The 18,858-nt window shown below is 33.6% G+C and overlaps 2 protein-coding genes across 2 annotated transcripts in view; both read left to right on the top strand.

Annotated features, from left to right (window-relative positions):
• LOC140441278 (NHL repeat-containing protein 2-like) overlaps positions 1–16,093 on the top strand; it is a 48,542-nt gene extending 32,449 nt beyond the window's left edge. Inside the window, exons 5-6 of the mRNA XM_072531896.1 lie at positions 2,777–2,988; positions 11,319–16,093. Coding sequence (XP_072387997.1) covers positions 2,777–2,988; positions 11,319–12,092 — 986 coding nt within the window. The 3' untranslated portion in view covers positions 12,093–16,093. The remainder of the gene's footprint in view (positions 1–2,776; positions 2,989–11,318) is intronic.
• On the top strand, positions 14,366–18,514 carry LOC140442165 (NHL repeat-containing protein 2-like). The gene is made up of 2 exons (XM_072533243.1): positions 14,366–14,476; positions 17,741–18,514. Exons 1-2 carry the CDS (start codon positions 14,366–14,368, stop codon positions 18,512–18,514), a joined length of 885 nt encoding a protein of 294 aa, XP_072389344.1.
• Positions 18,515–18,858: the final 344 nt, after the last annotated feature.

The raw sequence follows: 18,858 nt of genomic DNA, 5'->3' as shown, positions 1-18,858 counted from the left end.
TTATAAATACAGAAGCAAACTGAAAGTGCAATGCAAACTCTGATCAGCCAGAAACAATTAAGTTTTATTATAATATTTCGTTGAAAAGGTATTTGTAATCATAATATTTACATAAGAAATTAAGAAGTGATCTTTTACATCATCTATTTTTCACACTTGACTCTTGACATTGAAAGTGGGTGAATGGTTGTTTGTTTCTGACCAAAAATAATGTTTTGACTATAAATATCGAATTACCGATTACGAATACGAATCTCCAAGGATTTCCCTACGTTTTCAAAACGATACACACATACAGGAAGTATTAAATGAGTTAAAATGTACCTATTGTACAAATATACAAACGTGTTAAAAGTAATACATGATAATTTTTTTTTGATGGTAGTAAAAATAAAAGATGAATTGCATTATTCAATTTTAAATCCCATTTGAAAGAGTCTGGGAAATTTTTTATGTTGAAATGGTTGGGGTGGAGAATTTTTTGGGTTTGGGAGGAGAGGAAAATTGGTGGGTATTTTAGAGGATTATATTTTTAAATGGTAAATTAAATTTGCATCATTAATTGAATACAATAATTGCATATTATATTCTACTCTCATTATATTCATTGACAATAGAACCTGAATTATTTTAGCGCTCTCTGTTGAGCAGTAGTATAATAATTTTGGTTTACTGCTCTCTGCATCTGACTACAACCAGATGGAATTCTGTCTACCATATGCTTAAAAGATTTACACTAATGTCCCCATATATAGCTGCAATATTGGCAGATCACTCAATTAAAAAAGCACCAAGGATGATTTCTGATTCAGATATAAAACTAATCACTGAAATTGTAAGCATTTTATCGCGTTTCGATGAGGCCACAAAGGAGATCTCGGGTTCCCAGTACATTACTGCTAGCCTTGTTATCCCCCTTGTGTCTATTATCGAAAGATTTTTAAGAAACCTCAAGCCAAACCTTAGTACAGCTCAAAAGTTATACCAAAAGCTTATAACTAGCCTTCAAGAGAGGGGCACTAGGCTTTTACGAAATCCCCTGCTTTGCCATGCTACAATCACGGACCCGAGGTTCAAAAAACTATATCTGAATCCGTATATAGCGGAGACAGTCACATCCAATTTAGGCTCGGAAGTTAGGAAGTAACTTACCGAAATCGGAAAACTTTATCCTTCCTGCTCCTTCCAGAATGAAGAAGCCAAAGTGAGTTTAAAATCAAACCCTCTTTGGTCTTCACACAATCTGGAGTTGGTGAACAGTGGTTTCAGTTCAAGTTCTCAGGACACACAGATTCAAAGTTCTTTTTCAAATGAACTGACTCTATATCTGCAGCGGCCTTTGCTGCAAAGTGATCCGTTTTCATTCTGGGATCAGAACAGAACCTGTATGCCAGGCTTGGCTTTTATAGCTAAAAAATACATGTCGTTGGAGACTTGTGTCATCATTGAATGATATTGTGTCAGATGAGAGAAGCCGCTTAACCGACCAACATATGATATGAACGAGTTTTTCTTAATAGGCTTCATGAAAAATACTTGCCAACATAATGCTAAATCCATTTCGTATAATATAACCTATTTGTAACCTTCTAACCTATACTTTTTTACTTAAAATATTACTTCATATTATTTTATTGTATATTATTGCAATATGTATATATTAATCTTACGCTATATTATATTTAATAATAATCATAATCATAATTAATAATAAATAAATATAATAATTAATAGAATAAAATGGTTTTATTAAAAATTGTGTTTTATTTATATTGATATTGATGTTCTTTCGATAGTTCTAATTTTGATCATATTGATATCGAGTCGAATGAAGTATCGCAAACTAAAGTGCATTGTAAATGTAACTTTGTGACTATTGGATTAAAAAAACCGAAAACCGGTTTTTGGAAAAACCGGTTTTTTTTGGCCGGTTATAACCGCCAGGTTAAACCGTAAGCAAAAAAACCGGTATAACCGAAAACCGGTGTTTTGTCAAAAACCGCCATCCCTAGTCTGGATGTAGTAAAACTCGTTCAAGTAGGGACTTACATTCCCGGTTGGCAATCTAACAGCATCGGCTTTCTGCCATGCAATAATACATGTAAATATGGTTTCATCCATTTAAACTCAACCACTGTTTGGTTGTATTCATTTATTATCTATATATAAATAGATAATCATATCTATAATAAATAGATAAATATTTCCTGTCGATTATTCTGTCTTCAAAAAACTTAAAGCTATTGAATCATTTCTATGATTGTGTCTTGTTAAACCATAATTAGTAATACCGATTTTGTAATTTCTTATCATCAAGTTGATTTATGAATAAATTAAGCATCTAACTATGATATTGTAAGCAGTCAGTGTGCCTTCAAAAAAATGGTACCTATTTGTATCTAGTACCTAATGGTAGTATTATCAGCTGTATACTATTTTCACTGTAGAAAATTATTTAACCAGTATTGTTTATATCTCTAAAAATTCTCTGAAAGACTGAGCATAATTTGTCTGTTTTTTTGGTAGACTATTTAGGTAAAAATGTATTCATACTTTTTTAGGACTGCATCTATATAAAAGTAATTTGTGTTATGAATACCATTTTTACTTAATTTTTCCAAAAATGTCTGTTAGACATTGACGTAATCAAACTTTACATTAACAATGTCAAACCATAATGGTCATGGCATTTAGCATGCTGACTAAACTACTACCGAGCCATATATTTATATGCTCTTATATATAGCTCTTTATAAATTTTAATTATATCTTTTAGGTACTTGCATTAATATTGTCGGTTCCGGTAGAGAAGAAAATAGAAACAACAGTTATCCTCATAACGCGGCCTTCGCGCAACCATCTGGATTAGCTCTATGCCAAAATAATAAAGAAATATATATTGCTGATAGTGAAAGCTCAAGCATTAGAAGGATATCCCTAGTCGATGGAAAAGTCACTCCTGTTGTTGGAGGAGAGAGAGATCCAAGCGTGAGTAAATCAATTAAATATTTTTTTTATTTTGTGGGGGTTGTATAGACTTATATAGACTTAAGAACAGAGCCCGACTTAGACATTTAGTGCCCTGGTCTTCTCCAGCACCCCCTCCAATCATCCTTTTCCTTGGCTGCTCTCCTCCAGTTATCCACGCTCAATATCTCTTTAGCATCGGTTCCCATTTTGTCTTCCACCTATTCCTTGGTCTTTCTACTGGCCGGCGTCGCACCATAGTTGCACTAAGCATTCTACTAGGTGTTCTGTTGTTATCCCTTCTTATAAGGTGACCTGCACAGCCCAATCTTTGTAATTTTGCATAATTTTACCACAAGGAACTACACAGAACAAAACAGACATTACAGAAGAAATATAAAAGCAATTTAAAAAGAAAGCGAAAAATAGTAGCTCATAATTATTCTAATCTGAAATTCGAAATAAACATCTCTAAAGTAAAGTACTTCTACTACTAATATTATAATAGAAAAATGTCTCGAATAACTGGAACGAATCCATTACAATGATGCCATCCTATGGCTCTACAGCCCAATTCGAGCCCTGGTCTCCCTCAGCAAGCCTCTCTATTCGTTACAGTCTGTTGCCGTTCTCCTCCGCAATCTACTGCCAAGGAGATTTCTTGCGTCCACATCCGCATGATTCGGAAAGTACACAACCTCGTAATTAAACTATATTATAGATATCTATTACCAGTAAATAGGTAAAAAATTAGAATGTTTAATGCATCGAAAAAGAAGAAAGGGCGGACATAAAAAATTACCAACCGATAACTCTTCTTAACATCATCTTATAAATTACTACTAACGAATAGGTTAACAACAAAATTCAACGGATACCAATATAAAGAATAAGCCAGCTTCAAAAAAAGGATTTAGAATTAATGACCACTTCGTCGAGAAGGCTTTTGAAGACATAAAACATGCGCTCTATTTAACTTCGAAACTTTGTAAATTGCCTTCGAACAAAACCGTGTGCCTAAAATAATACGAAATTCAAGTTTACAGGGTATTTTTTATTAAAATTAATTAAACAAAATATAAGAAAACAAAATAGAGCATATTCTACAAGTTTCCTAGAGATTGCAACTTTCAAGAAAAGAAAACATGAAAAGTCAACAAGCGTTTATCTTTGGCCACAATTTTAAGAATATGTGTAGAAATATGTGGAAGAATCGCAGTACTGTAATCTGACAGGCATGTCACACAATAATTTCTGTGTAATCCCTTCTAGAGAATAAATTCTCGGTGGTTGAATTACAATTATCCACAACCCCGCCTCCCGAATGTGGGACTCTCTAACTTCAAACAACACATTGGAATCTAGTCATTTAGCCACAGAATTCTAATATTTGTTTATTAAGATATTTGTTCTTAAATAATATAACCAACTTTAAAAAGAAAGTTACATATTAGTTTATATATTACTCTCTAGGGAAAGTAAGTGGGTGATGTTTGTGGGAGTCTGAATTTTAAGATCTGATGGTTTTTAATACACCTGATCTGTTTTACACTTATGTTTATCGAACTTAAAAGGAATATGGTTGATGTCACATTGTGATATTTTATCGCATGAGCATACCCCAGATTTCTGGGTGCGCTAAAAAGCATTACTTACGATAACAGAATTCGCAACAGATCCATATTTGCGGGTACAAATCGATAGAACGTAGTCAGTTGCAAAGTATGTTTGACTCCTTCCTCAAACTTTGCTTGATTAGGAACCAAATTGGAGCGTATACGTAACCATGTAGTTGACAATCAATTGCAAATAAATTTTCTGATAGATTAAGAGTTTTTACTTCTAAATCTGAGTATATGATTAGTAGTAAGCCATCTCGAGTGCACTATCTTCCGTATTGACGGTTTGGCAGCTCTGGAGTACAGACTACAGTTGATACTGCTTGATATATCTCATAAACATATTTTTTTATCCATACTTAGATCATCAAACACATTTTTTGGCAAATTAGACAAATTTCAAGCTATCTCACGAAAGGACACTATGATCTTATTTTTGCAACCAATTATTTGTTTTCCATTATACATATAAAATTGCTCAACGGGTCTGAGAGACACAAGGCTTCAATAGTTTTCTTCCATTTCTTCCTGTTCTGTGGTAGACCTTTCCAATCTTGTGCCCTCAACAATTTCAGATCTTCCTTTTACCCATCGTCGACCAGTGACTCCATCCAATTGTCGTTATTTTTGGTTGTTCATATATTTTCATTAATTTATTATTAATTTATATTTTTATTAACATGGCGATCACCAGAAGATCGTCCAGGTCATATGATACGAAATCAAATTGATTACATCTTGATAAACAAAAGATTCCGCAACTATATAAAAAGAGTGGCCGCTTACCCTGGTGCGGACATTTCGTTTGACCACAACCCCCTAATCGCGAATGTAAGGCTTCGATTGGCAAAGGTTAAAAAGCCATCTAATAAAAAATACATAAACACTAGAGAATTAATGAGAGATGAAGAGCTTAGATCTACATACAGTAAGCACATTAACGAGAACTTGAGAAACATACAAGGAAATTGCATAGAGGAAACCTGTGAGAAAATAAAAATAGCTATAGTCTAGGCTGACGAAGTAGTCGCAAGTAAAATAAAAAGAAATCACAAAAACGATTGGATGACGGAAGAGATACTTGATCTAATGGAGCAACGCAGACAGTACAAAATACATCAGAATCAACAGGAATGCAAGGAAATCCAACGTACGATAAGGGCAAGAGTTAAAAACGCAAAGGGGGGGAAACGAAAAGTGAGACAGCTTTGGACTACATAAAAAGATCAAAGAAATTTCGAGTATATACAAGAAACACCATGAGACTCGCCTGAAGATTGATCAAGGAAACTACGTTCATATCCAGGAAGAACTAGCTAAAATCTGGGCAAACTATGCTTCATCTCTCTTTGCGGATAATAGAAGAGGTAGAGATTATTCGCGCCGAGGTGGAGTACGCTATAAAAGTAGCAAAACTAGGCAAGACCCCTGGACCGGATGGGATTATTACGGAAGCCATAAAACTCTTGGAAGATGATAACATCGACATGCTGGTAACAATTTTCAATGCCATATATAACACCGGCCACATTCCAACGGATTGGCTTTATTCAACCTTTATAATGATCCCTAAATCACAAAGAGCGACAAAATGCAAAAACCACAGACTGATAAGTTTAATGAATCATTTGATTAAGGTGTTTCTTCGCATCCTTCACACAAGAGTGTTCAGAAAGCTGGAAGATCTAAGCGGTGAGACACAATTTGGTTTCAAGAGCGGACTGGGTACACATGAAGCAGCTTTCTGCTTGAATACGCTTGTACAAAACTGCATGGATCACCGAAAGGATATAGTCATAACATTCCTCGATTATTATTATTATTTATTATTAAAAAAGCGTTTGATACCGTAAAACATGACGCAATGATAAAAATGCTACATTGACGAGAAAGATATAAGAGTTATCCAGAATCTCTATTGGAATCAAAAAGCACGAGTGAGGCTGAACAAATCAACCAACACAGAAGAATTTGAAATTTTAAGAGGGGTGCGACAGGGGTGTATTTTGTCTCCTATGCTCTTCAATCTCTATGTGGAGAACATTTTTGCAGAAGCACTGGAAGGCTCTGAGTGTGGAATAAAGGTAAACGGGTTCCCAATAAATAACATTCGTTACGCCGACGACACCGCGATAATAACAGACAACGAACATGATATGCAGTTGATGTTAAATAAAATAAACACTGTAGGAAAAATATATGGCTTGAAGATAAATGCTGGAAAAACTAAATGCATGGCAATAAGAAAAAACGCACTTTTAAGAATACAACTGCAAGTAGATAATGCTCCAATCGATCAAGTGAAAACATTTACATACTTGGGAATGATGATGAATGACCAATGGGATCCTCAACAAGAAATAAAATGCCGTACCGAACAAGCAAGACAAGCTTTTATCAAATTTAAACCGCTACTATGTAACCGCAATCTTTCCTTCAATCTCCGCTACAGGATGGTTAAATGCCATGTATCGTCCATATTGTTATACGGCATGGAAACGTGGACGTTAAGAGTACCTTCCATTAATAAGTTGGAGGCCTTCGAAATGTGGACGTTGCGAAGAATGTTCCGCATACCATGGACAGATAGGGTGAGAAACGAGGAAGTCTTAAGAAATCCTAATACTGAGAGAGAACTACTCAATTTGATCAAGGTACGAAAAATTGAATACTTCGGCCATATTCTGAGAGGAAAAAAATACGCAATCCCTCAACTAATCATCCAGGGAAAGATTGAAGGCAAGAAAGGAGTAGGTCGCAAACAAATGTCGTGCCTACGGAACATAAAAAACTGGACAGACATAAATAACACTGGCGATCTTTTGCATGCCACAAAAGACAGACGTCTGGCCTTAAGATAATTCGCCAACGCACTATAGATGCACGGCACTATAAGAAGAACATGTAGACGTTCGCCTGACATTTATTCGTAATTGTACCTCTCTAGCATGTGTGATAATTTCACCTGTATTTCAAATTCCGCACTAAACTCTTATTTTTATCTCGCAGCCACGAAGGTTGCTTGCTTTCTCTCTGGGCCACTTCTTCCTTCTATCCTGACCTTTAAAATCAATCGTGCTCTTCTTAACTCCTCCTTCAGTTGTCACTTGATCAATCCATGAGGTATGCAGTAGTTTAGCAATGTACACATTTCCGGTGCTTTTATACGATTCATTCGATCCTCGGCCCCAACAATAACATTTTCATTTCTAAAAATGATAAAAGTCGTCCCCGTGCTTCAGAGTGTACGTAAAGCCGTCGGTCACGTTGTAGTGTGCCTCGACACTAGTTATCTGAAACAAGTACAGTTAAAGATGCAATTGGGGCCGGAATAATCCGAAAGAATCTCCCCCGCAAAAGTGCCATAGGATATTATTATGATTATTTTCATTTATAGCGCATCCAAGTTATTCGAACTTATCAACTTTTTCCAAAGGTTTTCTTTTTCTTACGGTGCCTATCCGTCCTGGATGTAGGTGATTAACATGGTTATCCTTATCTTGTTGGTAGCTATTCGGTTGTTGAGTTGTTGGACTATTTTCTTAGGTCCTTGAGCCAAGAAATTCTTTTTCCTGGCCCTGTTTTTCCATATACTTTACCCTGAAAACTGAATTGCAACAAGTCATATCTCTGCTAATTTCTCATGGCCTATATATTCTAATTTGCGCTCTCTAAATTTATTCTGCCATCAAAATAACCTAGATACCCTTCCGAAGGCGGTTTAACTTCAAAAACGCCAACTGGTCTGAGTATAATGACGACTTAGATCCAGCACGAGAAAACTGTTCTTCGTGCAAATCCTACAAAAGGTGTTTAAGCAGCACATACCAAGAAGCTGCAGAAAACAATTTATATTAAACCTATCAGATTTCTCCAGAAGCACCTTAAACAAGTATGAAAGAGTATTCAATAAAGATCCATCCTGCGAGGAAACAATAGACTGTAGCAAAACCGTTATGGCAGCACTGACGGAAGTCTATGGACATATATCAGAGAAGCAAAATTGCCTGAAATCTAATAAGGAAACTAAACGGCCCAAAGGTGAGCAAAGCGCCTTCGAACGTTACTCTTAACCAGATAGCTCCCCTACAACCGAGAAAAAGTACTTTGACATCCCTTTCAACATGAAAGAACTCAACAAAGGACTAAATGTACACAAAAATGGGAAAGCCGCAGGAATCGATGGTAAGTGTGTGGAACAAATTTAACATTTTTGCACTGTGGAAAAAAGCTGGATTCTACGCCTGTTCAATAACTGCCGAACAACATTCCAAATACTAAAACTGTTGAGAAAAGCAAAAGCATAATCGGCTATAATAGAACCTGTGGAAGATCCAGAAATGTCAAAAAGGTATATATATATATATATATATATATATATATATATATATATATATATATATATATATATATATATATATATATATATATATATATATATATATATATATATATATATATATATATATATATATATCGTTTCTCTGCCACCTACATAATCCGTATAAAACACTTATCCTGCATCGCATAGAGAAAGCGGTCGACTCAGAAATCATACCATAGCAACATGGTTTCAAACCTGGGGGGACTTGTACCAGCCAAATTCTAGCTCTGACAGCGAGTGTACACTCTGTAGACGTTGAGAACAGATTTGAAGAAAAAAGATAATAATCCTAGCCCTCGTGGACTTAGCGCCGCGTATGACACAGTAGACCATAGAAACCTGCTGCGGAAGGTGTACGTCACTCCTAAGAACTACTATCTTGCCAAAATAGTAGAATTGCTACTGCAAAATAGACGATGCTACGTGAGGGGAGAAAAATTCGCTGGCGAACCCAAACAAACAACTTTGCTCAGTGTAGCGTACTAGCACCTATATTTTTTAACCTATACCCCAATGATCAACCATCGCCAACTTTTACTAACAATTTTATATACGTAGACGACTTAGGCATCACAGCCCAAGGTTCGAGCTTTTGATAAGATGAAACTAAAATTGGAAGCTCCCTTGAATTTGATGTCCAAGTATTATAAAGACAATTCGCTAAAATCAAATCCAACTAAAAGTCAGGTTTTCGCTTTCCACCTTCAGTTCTGACAGGCCAAAAGGAAACTCAACATCACGTAGAATAAACCACGCTAGAGGAACAACCGAACAACCAACGTACACTAGACCTTTGTTAACGTACGGCTTACGTTGCGAAAAAAACCTGAAGGAAGGCGGATGCGCATAACAACCTTTTAAGGAAACTTAGCAATAGTAAATGGGGCGACAAACCCACAGTACTAAGATTAACAGCGTAAGGGCTATGCTTCTCAATGACGAAATACGCATGTTCGGTATGGAAAAGATCTTCCCACGCCAAGAAAGTAAAGGCCAGCTTGAACGAAACGTTCCTACTCATTACCGGCTGCATGAGACCAACTCCTCTGGATAAACTTATATTTATCCTCCGGATAAATAAACTAATAAGTTTTAGGCCTCTCGGATTCTGACTGCCGTAGAACGGCCCACGGAATTCCTTTGACAACCCTCACACCCTTTTTGGCCACGAAATATATCCTGACAGACTAAAATCAAGAGAGCGCTTCCTTAGCAGCTAGCTAGCACCAGTCTTTTAATCAGTAACAGAAACTCCACAAAGCAGGATTTCGAGCGACTGAGAAACTATAGTTTTTCGGACATGAAAAATTAAAAAAATAAGATTAAAAATACACAAGACAGCATCACTATTACAATCAAACTACAGAAATAAAAAGCACTAAAAGGGCACGATACTTTAAAAAAAAGAATAAAAAAACTAATAAGTACATTATAGAATAAACTAAAATAAGAAATGTCAGCAGAGAAATAGCAAAACTAGTGATAATTTGCAGGACATAACAACAGATATGAAGATAAATTTAGAAGTAATTGGGAAAACAGGACAGCACAAGGAAGATCGTAAAAGCAATTAGCAGAAAACCTCAAAAAATGGTCAGCTCCGATGTGGATGAGTATAGAAAACACGGAAGAGTAGAAGAGATTAAAAAAGAATTGTGCTCAATATTGGACGACTGAAGCTGATATTCATAGTAGTCGTAGATGTATTTATCCACCAACTAGCGTTTCTACCTTCATTGCCGTTAACTTCTTCAAAAAAAATATATCAAGTCTTTAACTTCAGATATTGCACTTGCCCAATGATCACAACACATTAAAGATCATCTGATCTTTTTAAACGTTGCTTGATTAAATATTTCAAATAATTTACAAGATGTTTATCTTGACATTATGACATATTGACATTTGTCATAAATTTCATTTCCTGGATTTCTGTATCAGTTGCCTTATAGCAGTGGTCAGACCCAATTGAGGTCGCCATTTCTGAGTCAGGGTTCAAGAATCTTCAATCATCTATAGCATATCGCCAATTTTTAAATTTAAATTAATTTTAATATGTAAAACAAAGGTTTTTATACCTAGTTTTTAAGTAGTACTACCACATGTGTTTAGTAAAAGTCAAAATTTCGCCCATTTTTTACCACATTAAAGTGCAATTACTTACTTTTAGAAATCACTGATAATGGTCTAATAATGATAAAAAAAAATTAAAGATATCGATTACAAAAACTTTATACTTTTATTAATGAATTCAAAAATATTAATTTTTATTATTTTGAACATATTTATATATTTTACAATAAATCGTTTTTACAATAAAATATATTCATCTGAGTTTTATTTTTCAGAATTTGTTTGCATTTGGTGATAAAGATGGTACCTTATTTGACGCCAAACTCCAACACGCGTTAGGAGTTGGAATAACCAGTGATGAGAAAACCCTTTTCGTAACTGATACCTATAATCACAAAGTGAAGAAAGTCAACGTTGCCGATAATTCCGTGTGCTCTATTATTTTACCACCTGAAGACGCCACAGATGGTACTAGTAGCACATTTAAAGAACCTGCTGGAGTGTGTATTAGTTCCGATAATAAAAAGCTGTATGTGGCGGATACAAACAATCATCAGATCAAAGTCCTGCATTTAAATAACCAGCATAATGTTACCAAAGTGGAAAAACTAGAGTTGAAAAAAATAGAGAACAATAAGGCTGAAGTTGACAAATCTAGCTACGAGATTTTATCGAGAAAACCAGTATCAATTAATTCGAATGGTGGAAAAATTATTCTTACAGTAAATTTAAAGTTTGATAATGGTTTAGGGCTTACCGAAGGTGCTCCGCAGACGTGGTTGGTGGATTTGCCAGACATAACGTGGTCTTCTATACCCAAGAATGGATCAAACCTTGATTTGGTAGAAACTACAATTAGTGTACCTACTAATGGTATTAATCAGAACCAAAACATAGATTTTTTATTTAATCTTGTTACTTGTACGGATGACACATGTCTTCCTAAAAGCTTTATCGTGAGAGTACCTATTATATATCAAAACAACGAGAGCAAAGTTACTGAAAATATTTCCGTGCTTGTTAAGCCAGAAAATATCGTTCTATTATAGAACAGTATACTTCTATATCTTTTTGGGTATAACAGTTTATTTATATGAATTTAACAATATTAACTCTGGATTTGTCGCTAATATGTTTATAAATTTTCATTTTAATTTTTGTAGTAAAATCTGGCGAATTACCGGGCCAATCTAAAACATTAATCTTACTATTTTTTAAAAATTCTATCATTTGCTTCAACTTGTGATAGGGAGCAGAGTCATGTTGAAGAATCGCTTCTCCTTGGGTCTGACATTTTTCGAGTTCTGTGTCTCCAAACGCTGTTCCAACATGGATTTGTATTTTTGGCTGTTCATCATGCCTTCGATTGGTACCAAAAATCCAACACACCTGTACAAAAAAAAATTTTTGACTGGATGTTTTGAGGTTTGATCAATATGAGACGGTGCAAGGTTTTCACATTCAGGCTTCCTGACGAATTTCGACCGCTGTCCCTGAACTATAAAGTGAGTTTCATCTGTAAAGAAGACTTTTCTCCAGTCGTCTACAGTCCAATTAGAGTATTTTTGGTTCACAATAGCCTTTGTTTCTTCATTCGTTCAGTTAGAATCTGTTTTTTTCTGTGGACGCATTGCTCTTCTACCATTCTCCAAAAGTCTTTTACGTACAGTTGAGTCATGAATCACTATCATTAACATCTTGTTGGAGCTTGGCTTGTTTTTCTTGGGTCCAATTTGCTCTTTCGAAGCAAACATTTTTCATCAGCTGGTGTTGTTTTTCTCTTTCTTCCGCATTTTCCTGACCTTTTCACATCTATTGATCCCGTTTCTCTTTTAGGCTTCAAAATCTTGCTTACTACCACCTGACTCACTCCACACCTTCTTGCGATTTCTCTTTGTAACAAAGAAGTGTGTTCATTTAACGTGATAATCTTTTCACGCTTCCTAGGTGTAATATCCATGATGGAATTAAACGATACAAACTCACTAATTACCACAAACAAACATTACAAATAGTACAAAACAACACAAACTTAGTGGGAAATGTCCTAAAACACCCTCAAATAAAAGACAGAGACAAATAAGGTCATGTTTTCAATGCTTGGTCAGTTGTAAATGTGTAGACAGTGTTGCCAAATGTGAATATTGAAAAATGTCACAATCATTTCATTAATTTGCACAATACTCTAGAACGTTTTTAACCGTTGATATGTTTAACCGTATATAAAACGTTTATATATTCATCAAAACTGTTTTCGTTTTTAACGCCTTCATTTTCTTCACAATTGGCTTGATGTGTATCTGTATTGGGAGTTGGGAACAAGCTTTCTAATGACATTATCAGCTTCATTGATTTTGGTGCAGAAAGACAAACAATGTATTCTTATGTCTGTCCGTTTTCTGCTCAATCTTTAAAAGAACAAAGTCTTTAAGTCTTTTTCCACGACACATTTCACAACAGATCTAAAGTTATTAATCACAAAGTGCAAAGACTACTACACTCGAGTATACAAGACTAATAGGCTTGATTGGCTTACACGCGTTATGCCAGAAAAAGGAGTGGAAGTAACTAGTAAAGTACCTTAAATAATCCCGGATGTTAAAAAAGTTGATTTATTTTTTAAAATACGTCTGAAAGAAACACATATCTAGCGACCAATCCCGGGTTAAACTTTTTTAAATAGTGATGTTTGTACAATTTGCACTTTGTTTTTATATTTTGATATATTTACAATAAGCCTATACAAGTTTTTTATTAAGTTTATTAAAGAAAAAGTAATTTTAATGGCCTATGGCAACAAAGTTCTTATAAAATAAAAATTTCTGAAAATTAAGAAAAAAAAGTAGAATATGCATTTTGTTAACCGTACCAAATAACTGAATTCTTAAAAATAAAAAGGACAGTAAACTTTATTATTATTGAGTCTATATTTACAATGTGTTTACATTTTTTTTTATTAATATTAAACTGTTTTTACAATCTAAACATTGAAATTTTTAAGGAAATTTGGTGATAAAACTGTCTTTGTGGATTTTGCAGGCTAGTGCCCGTTCAACTTATCAAGATTTTAAGTCACTAAAGTCACTTACCTGTAAATTTCTATTTCTGTGTGTGGCAGTAGCGCACCTAGAATTTGCCTCTGGGGGGGGTTTTGGTTGGTCACCAAATTTTTTTTTATGATGTTACCTCCATTTTGAGTCCTTAAAATGTGTAAGTAACAGTGTCGGAATAGGGTCCTGGGGGGGGGGTTTAACCCCCAAAACCCCCCCCTCGGTGCGCCACTGGTGTGTGGTTGCATATTTGTGTATTGTGTTGTTTATAAATGATATTCCCCGATCCTCGTGGAGGGTGTGGAACTCCACCCACACGCATCTTAGTGACATTAATCTCCACCGCACTCAATGTAGACGAGGCGGTATCTGTTTTGGGTTGGGTAAATCGTATATGATCCTATTTTTGCTTTAATTGCTTTAAAATATTATTAGAAATGATAATTTCACTATGCGGACACTTCAAAAGATGGGCTAAATTTTTTATTAAACAATTTGTGAAAAAATTTGAAAAATTCAATTTTTTTCTCTTTTTTGTTGCTAGTGTTTGTTTGTTGCTGTTGCTTTTTCTCAAAAAATCAATATTTATTCAGTAATTTTTTTCAGATATTTAAAAGCGACATAGAACCTTCATAATTTACTCAGAAAGTCTATTTAGTATAAAAAAAAACACTACACAAAATATCAGCACAATCGATCAAGTAGCTTTTGCAAAATAATTCTGCAATCTAAATGTCTAAAAAAAATTATTCATTTTTAACATTATGCAGAGCCAACAAAAAAAGTTTTAAATACTTATAAAAAATTTACATATAGAAGTGTATTTAGGCTTTGGAATAAAACCCAAATCATTGAAATCTGTTGAAAAGAAAAGCCTAGGAAATTTTTGAAACAACTATACAATTTTTAAGCTAATAAACACATAGAACAACTTTTTTAATTTTCCATTAACTTTTTCTTTTCTAATCTTATATCGAAAGTTCAAAAAAAGAAATATAATATAATAACGAAAGTCTTAGATTAGAATAGATTTTACATTTTTGTCTTATAGAATTATTTAATTTCTTATGTTTTCTTTATTTTTCTATTTAACAATAATAAAATTATATGAATATTTAATTTTTTGTATTTAAATATAATATCAATGTTAATTATACTTTTTGATCAAAATCTAAATACATTTATTTGTAAATATTAATTTTAACTAATAATATTTTTATACTTTCTAAATTTCTTATTTTTAAAAATATATAATTATAACAATATAATAAAAAAAATATTCAATAAATAATTAATTTAATAAATCCCGGATCGATTGTTTATTTTTATGTCGTTTTTAAACTATTTAAATGCAAGAAAAATAAATATGCACATAAGTTTATATGTGTTAAATATAATAATATACAAAAAAAGAAATTAAATAATTTTATGTTACAACTGTAAAATTTATTCTAATCTAAGCCTTGTATTAATATGTTGTATTTCTTCGCTGAACTTACGATATAGGTTTGGAAAAAAAATGTTTATTAAAAATTTAAAAAGTCATTATGTTTGTTTATTAGCTTAAAATGAGCTATAGGCGTAACTATTGATATAGATTGATTTAGCACAGAGATAACGGTAAAGATAATGATGATCATATAACACTTCTTCGAATGTTTTTATAGTTGTTTAAATGCAAATGCAAATACTTCCCATATACATTTGTTTATTAATTTACAAAATCACACCAATAATCAAGTTATTAATTTTTTACTTCTATATTGTTTTTGAAATAGTAATAAAATGGTTTCCTTTAAGTTGTACTATTAATTTTATAAACTACATGTAAAAAGTTGATATTGGTTTGTTGTCATCGGATGTTGGTTGAGGTTTTTAGAGGATATACATAAAAAACAAGAGTGATATTAGTTTTAACTAACACAATATTTAAAGTGTTTAATGAATTACCTTTTGTACTAATGACTAAATTATATAATAAAGATGGTTAATTTGACCTTATTGAACAAATTTGTTTCATTTTTTACCGATTTCCAATTAGTATAATAAATAAAAATGTTGTTTAACTTCTACGAATTAAACATGTATAGGTATACAGGATATACATTTACGTAAAAGTTCTCTCTTGGTCTCAATCTTGCTTATAAAAATAACTGTGTAGTCGGTATTTATCATTACTCATAATACGGTCAAAGTAGGTTAGTTTTCTGTTCATTACGGTGGTAATAATTTCTTTGTGTTTTCTAAGCCTCTCGAAAATCGTGATAATAGTTGTTTGCTGGTAGCACCACATTTTTAATACGTCTAAGCATTTGGTGACATATTTCGTAAGCCTCCATTTTTCTGCTTCTTAAAAGATAACAATCACTAAAGACAGCTGAGAATTCTTATGCCTGTATTAATATTTAGAGTTATATTACAGAGGACCTTCTTTAGGCAGTTAAAAGCATTTCTGGCTTTTTAATACGAGTTTTTATTTCATAACTATGACCTCGTATATCTTTAATAGTGCAGCCCAGGTAGCATGTTTCCTTTTCACTTTCTAATGGTGTATCATTTCTTTTAAATTGGGCAGTTATTTGGTGTTCTTGTTAATACTTGGTGCAAGGAAAGATTGAGAACAAGAGAGGGGTAAGTCGTCAACAAATGTGGCTACGGAATATAAATAACTGAACAGGCATAAATAACAGTGGTGAGCTTTTGCTTGCCGCAAAAGACAAATATCTGAACTTAAGATAATTTGCCAATGCATAAGAAGATTACTACTTATTAGTTTAGTCTTTTAAGAGTGAGTTTCAATTCGTATTCTTTGTATGATTTTACAACGTTATCCATCATTGTCTGGAGTCCTGCATTATTTGTCAGCAGTACGGTGTCATCTACATATCTAATATTATTGACCAATTGTAGTCTCAAACTACAAAGTTTGAGATTATTCTCATATCTTTACCATTGATTCCTTATTTTTTAGAATATTAATTCGTGCGACTTTGTCGAATGCTTTTTCGAAATCAATGAAACATGAAAATGCGCCGTTAATTAATTATATACATAAATAAGAATAAGTAAATGTCACGTAGTACTCTTATTTTAGCTCTTTAAAAACAAATTTTAAAAAAAACTTACGTTGGTCCAAACTAAGTTGGTAAAGGTCTCGGGCTAAAGCCACTGTTGAATCATTGAATGCATTGGGCGCGATGGTGTATTGTGTGTTGCCCGTCTCTAAGGCAGGTCGATTAGACATGCTTATCGAGCAAAAAGACTGTCTTTTCTTTTTGCTCGATGCGTATGCTGTACCACCGTTTTGAAGAGAGAAGCCAACATAAATTGCTTTGCGCAGCTATGCGTGACGTCAGTATATGGCAGAAAACGTTAAAAACTAGAAGTATTTACAGGTGTTCGCAAACTGTTAATAAGTGTTAAGTTCCAATTTAATACTTATCTAATACATTATTTTTTTTTAATTATGGTATTATCTTGCAGTGCATTTAATTGTACCCAGCGACACAAAAAGGGGACAGATATATCATTTCATGGGTAAGTAAATTCATAAATTAAACTTGGAAAACCTACCAGAAATTTAGCACCTATTAATGTACTTTTCTCTTCCAAAGTGTTTAAAATAGATACATAGTTTTATTTTTCAGAATTTGTTTGCATTTGGTGATAAAGATGGTACCTTATTTGACGCCAAACTCCAACACGCGTTAGGAGTTGGAATAACCAGTGATGAGAAAACCCTTTTCGTAACTGATACCTATAATCACAAAGTGAAGAAAGTCAACGTTGCCGATAATTCCGTGTGCTCTATTATTTTACCACCTGAAGACGCCACAGATGGTACTAGTAGCACATTTAAAGAACCTGCTGGAGTGTGTATTAGTTCCGATAATAAAAAGCTGTATGTGGCGGATACAAACAATCATCAGATCAAAGTCCTGCATTTAAATAACCAGCATAATGTTACCAAAGTGGAAAAACTAGAGTTGAAAAAAATAGAGAACAATAAGGCTGAAGTTGACAAATCTAGCTACGAGATTTTATCGAGAAAACCAGTATCAATTAATTCGAATGGTGGAAAAATTATTCTTACAGTAAATTTAAAGTTTGATAATGGTTTAGGGCTTACCGAAGGTGCTCCGCAGACGTGGTTGGTGGATTTGCCAGACATAACGTGGTCTTCTATACCCAAGAATGGATCAAACCTTGATTTGGTAGAAACTACAATTAGTGTACCTACTAATGGTATTAATCAGAACCAAAACATAGATTTTTTATTTAATCTTGTTACTTGTACGGATGACACATGTCTTCCTAAAAGCTTTATCGTGAGAGTACCTATTATATATCAAAACAACGAGAGCAAAGTTACTGAAAATATTTCCGTGCTTGTTAAGCCAGAAAATATCGTTCTATTATAGAACAGTATACTTCTATATCTTTTTGGGTATAACAGTTTATTTATATGAATTTAACAATATTAACTCTGGATTTGTCGCTAATATGTTTATAAATTTTCATTTTAATTTTTGTAGTAAAATCTGGCGAATTACCGGGCCAATCTAAAACATTAATCTTACTATTTTTTAAAAATTCTATCATTTGCTTCAACTTGTGATAGGGAGCAGAGTCATGTTGAAGAATCGCTTCTCCTTGGGTCTGACATTTTTCGAGTTCTGTGTCTCCAAACGCTGTTCCAACATGGATTTGTATTTTTGGCTGTTCATCATGCCTTCGATTGGTACCAAAAATCCAACACACCTGT

The sequence above is a fragment of the Diabrotica undecimpunctata genome, chromosome 5, assembly GCF_040954645.1.
Source record: "Diabrotica undecimpunctata isolate CICGRU chromosome 5, icDiaUnde3, whole genome shotgun sequence".
In the NCBI taxonomy this organism is placed as follows: Eukaryota; Metazoa; Arthropoda; class Insecta; order Coleoptera; family Chrysomelidae; genus Diabrotica; species Diabrotica undecimpunctata.
The sequence above is the reverse complement of the archived record's forward strand: the minus strand, read 5'-3'. Positions and strand labels throughout refer to the sequence as shown.